Source organism: Excalfactoria chinensis, chromosome 4 (genome assembly GCF_039878825.1).
Source record: "Excalfactoria chinensis isolate bCotChi1 chromosome 4, bCotChi1.hap2, whole genome shotgun sequence".
Lineage (NCBI taxonomy): Eukaryota > Metazoa > Chordata > Aves > Galliformes > Phasianidae > Excalfactoria > Excalfactoria chinensis.
This window is the reverse complement of record NC_092828.1, coordinates 22,106,850-22,120,733: the sequence shown is the minus strand read 5'-3', so window position 1 is coordinate 22,120,733 and position 13,884 is coordinate 22,106,850. Positions and strand designations below refer to the sequence as shown.

General features: G+C 34.5%; 1 protein-coding gene across 2 annotated transcripts in view; it reads left to right on the top strand.

Annotated features, from left to right (window-relative positions):
* Positions 1 to 13,884, top strand: part of ATP8A1 (ATPase phospholipid transporting 8A1) — an 88,753-nt gene that overhangs the window by 39,883 nt on the left and 34,986 nt on the right. For both annotated transcript variants that reach the window (XM_072336723.1, XM_072336724.1), the window contains exons 20-25: positions 2,854 to 2,923; positions 3,921 to 4,005; positions 7,355 to 7,494; positions 8,622 to 8,760; positions 9,923 to 9,987; positions 13,450 to 13,622. In XM_072336723.1, the coding sequence (XP_072192824.1) occupies positions 2,854 to 2,923; positions 3,921 to 4,005; positions 7,355 to 7,494; positions 8,622 to 8,760; positions 9,923 to 9,987; positions 13,450 to 13,622 (672 nt within the window). The remainder of the gene's footprint in view (positions 1 to 2,853; positions 2,924 to 3,920; positions 4,006 to 7,354; positions 7,495 to 8,621; positions 8,761 to 9,922; positions 9,988 to 13,449; positions 13,623 to 13,884) is intronic.

Here is a 13,884-nt window from a genome sequence, read left to right as displayed (position 1 = left end):
TGATGGAGCAAATTCTCAGCTACAAAACACTATATCTTTCAACATAGTCACCACCATTAGCTACAGGGTTTTTTTGCTAGTGATGAAAAAGAGCCTGTATGCTGTGCTTGTAAAAAATCTGTACCAGCAGAAGAGACCATCACCACTGCTGAAATAGACCACCCAGCACCTTACTGTGCTCACATCCACTCTTTGGTACTCCATAAATGTTCAGCAAGTGTCAATTAATGTCAATGAGTGCCATTTTTTGGTTTTTTTTGCATTCAATTCCACACCTTTGTTTCATATGCGCTTCCATATCAGGCACCATTTTGTCTGACCTTTGCTGCCTTGTGCTGCATACATGCACTGTCCTTTCACATAACTAGGTAGACAGTTGGAAAACAGTGTGAATTTGACCATGTGATTCTTCATTTCAGTAAGTTTAAGCTGTTTCCGTTATCAGTGCAGAAATTTCTCATCAGTGCAACATGACACTACAACAGCAGTGTTCCCAATGGTGGTTTTGATGGTACCTGCTTGATTAGTAAAATGAATTAAAATTTTAGCATTATAATTAATTTCATTGACAATTATATTTCGGTATATGGAATATGCAGCATTTATGGATTTAATTTTCTCATTTTCACCTGGAGCACATCTCCACATTCTAGTGGATATCTTCCATGTTAGCTACAGGATAAAACTTCTGATCTAGAGGCTGTAACTTGTCTGAAGTGCATCAAGAGGTCTAGTCCCGCACCTGATCAGTTTTATGAATAATACACATTGCCTGGCTGCTTCTCCAGATAAGAGACTGGATCTCTGTTTTGTTTTCTAACTGGTGAGGAATACTTCTAAATTTGGAAAAAGAACAAATGGCTGACAGAGGAGGTGTCAAACCTGGGTAGGTAGCAGGGTTTGTTTTCTGTGATTGTGTGGTTAAACTGATTTATTTATTTTTATCTTGAACTTGAGATTGACATGATATATTAACAAGGGGCTCATCAAGAGTGCTTCTGTCTCCTTGTGATGCTTCTGGCCATCTGTAATTTCATGGCAATTCCATTGGATTTACCAGCTATTCTACCTCCTAAGAGAAGAAAACAAAGCAAAAAAAAATTGGTGTCACTTTGACAGTTAGGTACAATAGCACATTTTTTTTGTTTCTGTATTTCATAACAAAACAGTAAATAATATTGTCACTACGGTGAAAACTCACATAAAACGTTAGAAGTCTTTGACAGTAAGTCCTGCCAATTGGCTTTCTTGCACTTCTGAGAGAAATGTATTTCAGCCCACGTTCAATATCTGTCTTCATAGCTCAGCATTCAGAAAGCTACAGTCCAATCTTGGTTATTCTCTAACCTATTCTCTATATCTCTTTGGCAGATTTATAGGCATGCACTTATATGCAGAACATCAGATGCTGGTATTACAAGACTAGTTTGTTAGTAACTATAAATGTGTGTGTTTGTGTGTATATGTATATAAACATTTATATTATAAACATATATACACATTTTAGAAAAAAACAAGCCCTTAATAACAGTCTTAACATTCAGGTAGATATAATAAATTAAGATAGCTGTAGGCTGAACAGTCATGCCAGGAAGTGAAGTGAATCTAGAAGTTGCCTTTATTGTAGGCAAAATAAGTGCAGTTTAGGTTATTTGAATTTCTCAATGATTATTTTAGCAGATGCCCAACTGGACAGAGTCTAAGGACTTATGGAATCTATCTGAGATTTTTTAGATTAGAGATGAAATAGGAGAAATAGTTGCAGCAGTGAATATCTTCTTATACTCTCTTATGCAGTAATCAGAGGAGAAATGCAATTAAATATTATTTTTCAAATCTGTAGTTGAAGCGAAGTGTGCACCAAAAATACTTTCTTGAAGATAATATTCAGTCAGTTGCTTCACCAATAATTTTAAAAATTATTTCCTCGACCTATCTTCATGTATTCCACTTATAGGATGTTTTCCTTGGCCGTCTGAACTACTGAACAATTATGCTATTTGATGGTCTATAAATGAGATCCAATTCCTAACAGGAACTGAACTTATAAATGGACCATTTGCTTCCATCTGTTTTGTGCATTTTACTGTGAACTATGTGCATGATAAATTATTTCTGTCCCCTAAATAGTTTATGTGATTTATTTTTTTTAAATTGAAGCTTGATAGAAGTGTGGTATGAATACACATTTTGGCTGGACTTGAACTTGAATCTAAAGTAGGCTTGTTGGAGGACCTCAGAGAGAAAGCAGAGACGACTGTCTTGTCTGCTCTTTCTTCTCATTCTTACTATGACCTCAGTCATTAGAACTGAAAAAATGTTCTTCTCTGTCACTAACTGAGTGCTAGAGGGTAGTTAACATTAAGCAAGGCACTCTGCAAGTCTTAGCGTGCTCAGAACACTGCATGATAAATTAAACTCTGAAGTATTTGTTGATAGTAACACAGTGCAGAGGCCTAGAGACTCTTTCTGTTTACCTTGTAAAGAAAGTCTTTTGATCCTTGCCAAAAATGCTTTGTGGCATAAGATGCTTTCATTGTGATCAGCAGACAACATTAAGATGACAGTAAAGGTTCTTAAATTCTTTTTACAGGAAAAAGATCTAAGAAGAAGTACACAGGAAGACTACATTAACATTAGTGATTGACAGCGAAACTTACATTTCCATCCCAGTCACCTGAGAATTCCATTTAGAAAAGATGGGCCTGATTTCTTTTCCTTTGTATTTTATAACTTAAATATTAATTAAGTTTAAATTAAATTTAAAACTTAAATTAATAGCTTTAGGGAAAACATTGGTCAATATTTATGTTTATGAACCACCTGCTTACTGGGCACTTGTTTCTCTTTCAGCTCTAGGAAGAGAATGTCAGTGATAGTTCGCACGCCGGCAGGAAAGTTAAGACTCTACTGCAAAGGAGCTGTGAGTTTTACTATATTTTCTCTGTATCAAAGAACATATGCTAACAATGCAAATATGCATGCAGAAAGTTAGAAGAACTGTAATGAAACAATGAAAAGTGGTGAGAGAAGTGGGAGGAGAACTGATAACGTTTTCAGTGTACAGGTTTTCATTGTGTAGTTTTTTAATGTGATGGACTGATGTATTCTTGTTTTACTGTCTATTAAGGTAAGGGAGAGCCATTCATCTTATCTTTGTACTTTACTATATGCTTTTTTACTAACAATTTTCTTCTGTATTCCAAGAAAATGTTTGAAGGTATTGCTAAATGTATCATTTACTAGCTGGAATAGCTGTGCATGAGTCACTCGGTGGAAATAGTAGTCAACCATGTAAGACTATGCGATAGTTTTAACTTGTCATCAGTGTTAGGCCAATTCCCTGTCTTCCTGAAAACAGGCACTGGAATGAAGGTTCCCATATACATTCCCATATGATTATGATATGACAGAGTTCCTTATTAGTTCTTTGTCCATTATCTAGATTCAAGTTTGATCAGAGGATGATGCAAATCTAATTCCTGAATGGTTCAAAGAGGTTAAGGTGATTGAATATAAATGTACATTGCATATCTTCTCAAGAGGAGACAAGATGCTATCATTAACATTCTGTATATCAGGGTGGTTACAAAAGCCTTAAAATGGCAATTATGAAAAGCTAATTTTAAATTTGGGGCTTAAAATGCCGTCTTCCTCTTAATATTAAAGAGATCAAAAGATTCCACAAGGGAGATATTGTGCTTTTCAAAATGAAGGAAAATAACAATAAAACATGTAGTAGATGAATTACATCATAGTAGAATTTGCAAATTTAGAGATTCGTCTTTTATACTGAAATAAATTAATGCGCTGCTGCATGGTTTTTCTGCCTTTTTTTTCTGCATTATTTTTATTGTCTACACAACAAAACACAGTTGTTTCTATTAAATTGGTTTGCATTCATTTTATTTGTGTTGTAGGATACTGTAATTTATGACCGCCTTGCTGAAAGTTCAAAATACAAAGAAATCACCTTAAAACATTTAGAGCAGTTTGCTACAGAAGGTGAGTAACACAGTGCAGATGTAGAATTCCCTTACTGATCAACTCAGTTTTCCAATCTTATGTTGCTGTAATGGTGATTTAGAAAATCATTTTAGTTTTGCATCCCTAAAATACAATAATCTTCCTAAGGATCTTTGGTGGTAAGCTTGTGGTTTTAGGCTTCTAAAGCAGAATATGTTTTTCCAAAGAACAAACATGTTGCACAATTCTTTGTTTCTTTGTAGGTTTCATCTTTCATTATTACTTTCATCTCCTCTCATACAACAAATGCTGTAGGGATGGTGCATGGGAGAAGGCAAAGATGCTTGGTTATGACTCGCATAGTGCTTTTAAGGTTGCTTTACAATATATTATTTCTGTCACCAGTCACAATAAGGGAAATTATAATCACTGATTTTCCATATGCTACTTTTTAACAACCACGCTTTCAGAGCAGTTGTTCCATTAAGGCTTATTTAATAAGAGCAGTAAGCAAAATTTAAGGCTATGAAATTAAGATGCTTGATACAAACAGCCAGTTATTAAATTAAAGTGGTTTCCACAATATACATGTGAGAAGTAAGGCAGACTGTAGAAACTTCTGTGCTTTGATATAAGTTCACCCAGCAATTCTGCTAGCTCTTCCTTTACTAAAGGTAACAGAAATGGATGTGTGTCAAGCATTATGGAGGTTTGCTGTGAAGTATTGTAGTGTTATAGTTTATTCCTGGAAGAATAATTCCTGGAAGCAGAATTATAACAGTTATGAGAATATGAAGTGCAACTTTTTACCTCTTCATTTTTTTCTAATGCTCTCTTACTGTGATGTTAAAAGGAACTTCAACATGTTTTTAAGAAATAAGCTTACAGTTGAAGGCAAACTTTATTAAAACATTTTCTTTCTGTAATGCTTACCTTTTCATAGGTGATGTCTGGTTGGATGCTATCGTATCAGGAAGGATGATCTACTTGTTAAATATATGACTTCTCTACAAAATTTTTTTCCCTTTTGATTTATCATGTAATTAAGCATTTTGGTTAGTGTCATGGTCAGCAACTTTGGCCTCTTGATTTTGTTTGTGACAGCAGAAGCAAACCACAGATCATTCTTCATATTAAGATCACCACAGGAAACGTTTAGTAAAAAAAAATGAACAGAAAAAAAAAAAAAGTCTTAGAGGTATGCAGAATTAGAGTACATTTATACAAGAAAGTTGAAAGTAGAACTAAAACTGAATAACTTTGACAGATAGAACAACAGGAAGCCTCAGATGCATCCTTTGTCCATAAGAATCTAGCTTTGTGAGCTGACTGGCCAATCTGGGGAAGTATTTTCATGGCCTAACCAGGATCAGTCAAGGAAAATGTAATTAGAGATGAAGTTAGTTTGAGACATTTGTCTATGCATTTGTTTGCAGAAAAGATAAAAGTAGAATCAGTATCGGTTAACCTGTGTGAACTAGTAGGAGAATTTAAATCCAGTTCTCAACAGTATTCTCATTAGATCAGTGGTACAAATGATACTATGTTTCTTTAGCATTCAGGTTGGACTGATGTGAAATAAAAAGCGAAAGATTTTGCACTTCTTTAAAACCAGGGAAGATGTGCATTAATGTTAAGAAGTTTGTTCAAGTGCTTTTCTGTATCCTCCTTTTCACCAGATGAAAAGATATACTGTTGAGAAGTTGAGTGCTAACCTTTCAGAAACACTAAATTCACTCTGGAGGGGAAAAAAAAAAAAAAAAAGCAAAGTAGTAAAAGCACTTCTCTCTGGAATCGATTAATGAAATTGGTATTTATTTTTGCATCAGATCTAAATTGCAGCCAATGATGTTGCAAAGTTTCTCATGTGTAGCCTTTCATGTGGCTGTACAGTATGTCCTTGGCATTTGCTGCATGTTCTTGGTGTGTTCAAAAATGAAGTGGTTAGCATGGCTGGCATTAATATCTAAGCATTTACTAAGCTTGAGTGTTAATGCCTGCTTGGATAAATAGAGAAAGTGTATGATTTTTCTGTGTTGTTGTTCCAGTCTGTTACGAAGCAGACTTAATGATACTGTTTGCCACTTTCTACTTGGAAGATTATTTTAAATTAAAATTAACCTCTGAAATTAAAAATTAATATATTTTTTAAAAAGCCTTGAAAAACAAGTTTGCTCATCTTTGGTAATTTCTTTATTTTATCATCTGCATAAAATATTTTGAGGGAATTGCAGAAATACTACTTTTATTAGTCATTAATTCTTTTCTTCCCCCCCCCCCCCTTTATCTCATATTTATTAATTTAAATCTTGCTAGCATATCCTTTTTAAACAAAAATATTAATAGTAATTCATTTGTTGATTCTTTGGAGCTAGGTGATAAGAAGCAGTGATGGTAGCACTACTCAGTTGTCAACATATTAGGAATGTAAATGGTTTACATTTTGACAAAATTAGTTGATTTTCTTTCATTTAAGATGCATGTTTTTATGCCATGTCAAACCTCTTTCATCATCTCAGAATTGCTGTCAGTGCTGATCTGTGCACAACAGAAACTTGTAGACAAATACATTCACAGTGTGCTGCAAATGTGTTGTGTTTGTCTATCCCTCTTGTTAAGATGCTCCTCACCTCCCAGAGGACAGTGAGTAAATGCCCCAAGTGTGCTGCAATAGTCCTGCCTATATGTCTTCTAAACTTCCCTGCCATCAAATTCTGTTTTGAGATGACTTCATTTGGCTAGAGCAATGCCCTTCTCCGTCTATAGTTAATCCAGTTTCATGTGTTAGAGCCATAGAATAGATACATGAAAACAAACCTTTAGGACGTACCTGTTTGTTTAAACTGAAATAAAATCTGTGTGGTGGGAAAACATGGTGGTTTTGTTTCATAATTTTGCAGTTTCAGATTCTCAATGTAGTGCTCAATCTAGGTTTCTGCTGAAGGAAAAAATCTGTTATTAACTATTACAAAGATTAAATTAAATCCCAAAACGTTGCCTGTATACAAAGGTTTTATTTTACAAATTTGGAATGTTGAGAAAATCTGAGGTAATAAAATTTGATGAGATTCAGCTTTGGCTTCTATGTGGTGAATTTCAAATTTCAGCTCAGAACTTTCTAAGGACGTCTGGGGAGGTGTGAAAGGGGAGAAATTATAACATGATGATATATTTTAACCTTCGTTATAGATTTATTGCTTCTCATCGTAGCAGCATTTAATTAAGTTTCTAATACTTTTTGCTTTAGATGGAACAAATTTCTTCAAGACATGCAGCAGTATGCTGAAAATCAGACATAAGCAAATATAATGAAGAAACGCTTGTGTAGTTACTCATATCTCTATCAAGGAAAGAATTAACAATCAATTACTATCTGCTTTCTTTTTAGGCTTAAGAACCTTGTGTTTTGCTGTGGCTGAGATTTCAGAAAGTGATTATCAAGAATGGTTAGATGTCTATCACCGCGCTTCTACAGCTATACAAAACAGAGCACTCAAACTTGAGGAGAGCTATGAACTAATTGAGAAAGTATGTGCAGTTTTCTGGTGATTTCTTTATATAATATGAAATCTGAGTGACTGACAGATAATGCTTTGATAAAAAAAGCTCTAGCATTGTACTGATGGATATGTTGTATAGCCCTTGCAACTGAAGTGACTGTAATGAAAGGAAGCTTTGCTTTGTCAAAGTTTTAACAGCAGATAGCTTCCTTCCTGCAAAGTACTGATTTTTGAGTGGAGCTATTGCAAAGGTTTTTTGTTGTTTGTTCTTCAGGGTTGCTGTTTTGTGGAATAAAATAGGTAATAAATAAACAGCTGCTTAGTTTTATCTGGTTCTATGATCAGTATACAAGTTAAGGTTAATGGGTCATCCAGTTGTAACCCCTGCTCAAAGCACGGCTAATTCAAGGCTAGATCACATTGCCCAGCACTGTGATAAAATTTTAAGTGAATTTTCTTATCTGCACTAGGGAATTTTATAGAGTTAAACTGTTCTTCTTCCCCTTTTTATGAATTTATATTTCTTTTCTTGGAGACGGTGCATGTTACAGAGAAAGATGACTTTTCTGTAAGCCCTCTTCAGTTAGCAGAAGACAGAATTAGAATTCACTACCCCAGCAGAAGAGGTCCCTGTGACCCTTAAACAGATAACCAGAAGGCATTCATGAGAAGATACTGCTTGAAGTTTTGACATTTGGTTGCTTTTTTTTTTTTTTTTTTTTTTCCCTGATTTTTGGTGGATTCCTGTTGGGTTTTTGTTGTTCTTTGTTTGGCTGTCTTTCTGTATGGGGGTGGGTGGTGGGATTGGTTTTTGAATTGTTTTTTTTGGGGGGGCATGGTTTGTTGTTGTTTTCAAAAACTGTGAGATTCCATTGATGAAACTGCTTAAAATTTAGAGCCTGAAAAAAGATTGAGTTTTTAATCAATCAGAAAGAAAGGTGAGAACATACATGTTCAGTCAGTTGTGGGACTCGAGTTTATATATGTGATCAATTTAAGCAGATATGTGGAAGAGTCTTAAAATATACCATGATCATGAATTTTAAGAACATTAATTTTGTCATAAATACACAATATTAAACAAAACGAGACTAAAAGATTAAAACTGAATTTAAACTGGAAAATCTTCATGTGTTGAATATTTTACGTTCACAGAATCTTCAGCTGCTTGGAGCAACAGCAATTGAGGATAAACTACAAGACAAAGTGCCTGAGACCATAGAAACACTCATGAAAGCTGACATAAAAATCTGGATACTTACTGGGGACAAACAAGAGACTGCCATTAACATCGGTATCACAATTGCACTTACTTGATGGCTTTGTTGATAGATTTAGAACTTGCAGAAGTTGCTGGAGTAAAATTGTTTTTTAGAATGGAAAGGTATTTTGTGGAATAATACTACTGTGTGGCATTTCAGAATTTAAATAATAATTTATTTTTCAGTCTCTGATAGAAGGAGAGTTGGTAATAGTCTTTTTTTTTTTTGATCCATTACAATAATAACAGCAAAAAAAAATACCCTCATATTATCATAGAGAGGAGGAAAAAAATGAGAAGGCATAATTTTAACAAAATATAAGTATTTCCTTTCTTTATTTTTCATTCTTTCAAGAAATGTTGTTAGGAACCATGATCTTAAATAAGTAAAGCACGTAGTTTGTGAAGTAAAGTACTGTAATCTTTACCATCAATCAGAGATTTACTGTTTCCTTGTATTTTAAGGGAAGGAGAAAGGGAATAATGAATTAACTAAACTAAGCAGTAAAACCTGTATTTTTAAATGATAATACATGAAAACTGATTGGAAGACTTAGTACTCCTTACAGTAGCCTAAATGTATTCTAAAAATAATTTTGATAAATGTACTTTATTACAATTACTCTATTTAATGTTAAAAATCTCTATATTTGCCCATGAGATGGTTGGTCTGAAGTTATTTTCATCATTTCTTCAAACCTTGAGGTTTGTGGAAATAAATGTCATACCAATATTTTCATTTAAATTATGTATAATATCATATATTTATCTGTCCTGGCATAATTAGCTCATTGCACAAACTCTGCTTAAAGCATCATGTTACACAAAAGAATGCTTAAGTTTACATGTGCAGTGTTACATGAAATGCAGCTTTAATTCAAAAAATTTCCAGTGCTAAGGAAGATCTATTTGCAGTTTTCAAATACCTGAAGGGGATTTACAGAAAATATGTGTCTTACTGGGAGTTGCTCAGAAGAGGAACAAGAAAAAACTGTCACGAGTTGCAACAATGAACATTCTAACTATTCTGACTGACTTTCCCTAATTTTTATTGAATGTAAAATACTATTTTTTTTCCCCAGTGCTTTCAACTGGGAGCTCTGATTTTAATTCTCTCGCTTACAGAAAAAAATGATACTGTTATGTTACAGTGGATTTGGTGGAACTGACTGTTGAAAAAAAATGTTCTTCGCAGGTCACTCCTGTAAACTTCTTAGAAAGAACATGGGACTGATTGTTATAAATGAAGGCTCTCTTGATGTAAGTAAAACAGGCAAATTTGTAAGTTAATAATACGTAATAATGCATCACTATTTTCTGCATAAAAATATCCAGATAAAATATCCTGTTGCTGTCTACTCAGGGAATCTTAAATGAGCTTTATAGTGGAAGAGTTTCCTATGTCCAAGAGGCTTTGGGAGAAAACCCTGAAACTAAGTTTACATTAGGACTTAGGGAATGGATGGGAGTGTGAATGGGAAGTATGAGAATCAGCAAGGGGGGATTGACCTAACTGAAGGATTCAGTGGCAGTGTGTAAAAGTAGGCTATAACATGAATTCGGAATACTTTTCTTAAAAAAATAAGTACTTATTTAAATGTTTTGAGCTATTTAGAATAGCCCGCTTTCAGCGCTGAAACATGAACATCACAGTGACTCCTTAAATGTGAACTATTTTAACTGACATATTTTTCCTGATAAAATTGAAAATAAAATCAGAATTGAAAACAGAACAGGCAGCAGCTCTCAATTAATGTTTGGAACTACTCTGTTGATATAACTTCTTTCACAAATAGCTTGTGATATTAGTGAAGAAAGGCAGTTTTCTTCTGTTCTTAGTCTATCTATTTGAATAGCTTATGAAAGTTTGTGATCATTGTTTTTAGAGAGTGGAGAGAGAAAAAAGTTTTTGGTTTAAGCTCTTTATTTTTGAGTTTTTCATTCCTCAACCACTCTATAACATGAGAGCTCCTTTACTGCGTTTACATTACTTACACAGACTGATGGATTACAGAACTACTGCAGAACTAAATCAAAGGATTTGAAATGCAAAGGTTTGACAATTTTGTATACTTCTTCATATGTGATGAAATAATGAGTTGGTTTTACTTAACTACTAAAGGGAATCCAATAAAAACTCAGGAAACAGCAAGTATTGCACATTAAGCATTTTTCGTGTGATGACTAAAAAGTCAAACTTATTTTAAGCAATATTTCTAAAGAACATACATTAATATAGTCTAAGAAGAAATGGTATTCAAACTGAGTATTAATACTGAATAACAGTATTTCAAAGTGAATTTTTTTCTTATTGTGTAGAGATCAAGAGGTCATTTCTATACCCACAGGAAATTCAAATCACATACATTGGGGACTCAGATTTCATGACAACTGAAATTGTATTTGCAAACTGGTCGCTTGCATATCTGTCTGTGCTAATAACTTAAGTTGCTTTTTCAGGAACAGTTAAATGTGGCAATCAACTTTGGGGGGCGCAGATTATTTTAATATAGTGAATGAACTTTGGGCTGATATTTTAGCAAGTGACTACATTAAAAGTTTTCTGCCTCATTTAATGGCTTTGATTTCACTGTTTGGTTAATACATGCCTTGTCTTCTTGCTGTGGGTTTTTCTTTGCTTTATGATTGGATCTGGGAGTCAGTCTCCACTTCTAGTGCAACTGCTTGAGTCAAAACTGGCCTTGAAAACTCAGACTGGGGAGTAGAGCAGGCTTTAGGAGATTTTGAGAGAAGTAGATTGCTGTGATTATAGAATCTTAAGTCAGTGCAGCTTGAAAGAGTGGATGCAGTTTCCCTTCTGCATGCCAAGGTCAATTGACAAGAAGGCAATAATAATCGACTAGAATATAATCTGTTAATTAATGTGGCCAAAACTTTGGCTTCTTAGCAGCTTAGGTCCACCACTCATACTGGAACTCTGTGCTCCATCTTGCAGTGGAACTGTGCTCCCATGAGGGCTGCTGAGCAGCCAGATCCCACAGTACAGGAGGACCATGAAATCTTGAAGTAGAAACATGTTGTAGGAATCTTGGGATGCACAGAACTTCCTTGCCCCACAGTGTAGTGGGACCTGTGTGTTTAGAGAATGATTGCTGTGATATTTCTCTCCTCCTTGGTTCTACAAAGTATTGATATAGCCTCATGGCTTCATAAGGATTGATAAAGACTTATAGGAGCTGACTGTACTGAAAAAAGAATGGTAGTGGTAGATTGTTCTTGACCTTGCTGTTACAGTGACACCACAATAGCTGTTGTGTACCAATGGCCTCTGAAATGCAAATATCTCAACACTGATCCTTTGGGGACAGGCAGAGTCCCATGTCCTTAAGACATGCAAAACATTTTGAAAAGCAAACATCTCCCCAGTGTGGTCATTAATACAGCCTTAGCGTGCAAAACAAAGGAAACTAGAGACAAAAAAAATAATTCTTCAGACTTTTATCCCATCTTAGGGAAATAAGTTTACAAAAAATATGCTGTATTAGAAGGTCTTTGTATGAATAAATACCCTTCTTTAATGGCATTAAAAAATAACTCCACTATGTCTGCTTTAGCTTTAGCATCGCTTAGGTGGGGTTGAAGTGAAATCACTTCCAGGCAACATTTCAGTATTTCTGTTTTTGCAGCATTACTTGTTTTATGGCCCTACTCACAGGAACATCAGCTTAGCTTCACAAACAAAATGTGTTTTTGCTTGAAAGTTCTTACATAAAAGAAATTTTATTTGATTTTTGCCTCCACATTAACTTAATGGACTGCTAAATGTCAGCGCAGTACTGCTAATTATGGACAGAAATCATAATGTAGCTTTATTCCTTTGATTGTGATCTTAAGAATACTTAAAACCAAAAATAGAAAGTGGTTTGATTACCAGTGAGTTTCACTGAGAAATACCACATGGAAATGATGTAGAAATAAATGAGGGATGTTTCACTGCTTATCACTGAAGGCACTGGATTTCAGCATACAGCTACACATAAACCCGCAAAGGAAATACATGGCAGAATGTCTGTTTGGGATTAAAAAAAAAATACAGGGCAATTTAAACAAGAGTTGATACTGTGCATATGAGAAGAAACAATAGATGAGGATAATAGGAAGTTACAGGCTCTTGTGTTTCTTAAGCTTTGTCAGTAGCTGAATAGTCTGTGGAGATGAGAAGTTGATATACTTTCTTGCGCACTGTAGTGTTGCATAATGGACAAAGGCACTCTGAAAACTTCTTGAAGTTTTCTTTTTAGGTGGTTACACCAAATTCTACATACGTATGCCTGACATTGCTGAAGGAGCACAATTGTTTGGCTGTTAAGCCTGTTTTAATATGTATATATTGCTGTTTTCATAGGATGCGACAGTTGGTCAAATTTGAATCTTTATAAGCAAAACCTTTTTCATCTTCCTTTCTTTTCCAAAGCCCTTATTTCTTCTGAGCTGTGAAGGACAGTGTACTGTAGCTCTGTGAAGACCCTTCATAGAAAGAAATACAAGAAATTACTTTTTCTCTTCATGATACTCCTTAGCATAGCTGTGCTTGACCTCCCTAAAGTGGGCTAAATACATAATACTTCTTGCTAACTACAGATGAACATACTATTTACTTGTTAACATAATCAAAAGGAAATTTCCTCAAGTGTGTGACAATTTCTGATTACTGAAAGAATACTTAGACTAAAAACTATATGCACTTTCTTTGTGCAACAGGGAACAAGGGAAACACTTAGCCATCATTGCAGTACTCTTGGTGATGCTTTAAGGAAGGAAAATGATTTTGCTCTCATTATTGACGGTAAATCTCTGAAGTATGCTTTGACTTTTGGAGTGAGGCAGTATTTCCTGGATTTGGCTTTGTCGTGTAAAGCTGTTATTTGTTGCAGGTAAGGTTTACATTATTCTTTCTCTACAGTATTTTTATTGTAAAAATTAGAAAACTGTTTTTGTGACAGAGAAATTATATATATACATATCTTCCACTCATAAAATCTAAATAAAGAAAAGCAGTAAGTAATACGCTGAAGTGCAGTCATTCAAGCAACATATTTCTGTAGTGAAGCCTAATACAGCAGCATAGCTCGCAAACAAAGTAATTGAGATTGCATATACCCAAGAAAATTGTGTTATCCATCAAGAATAGTCTCA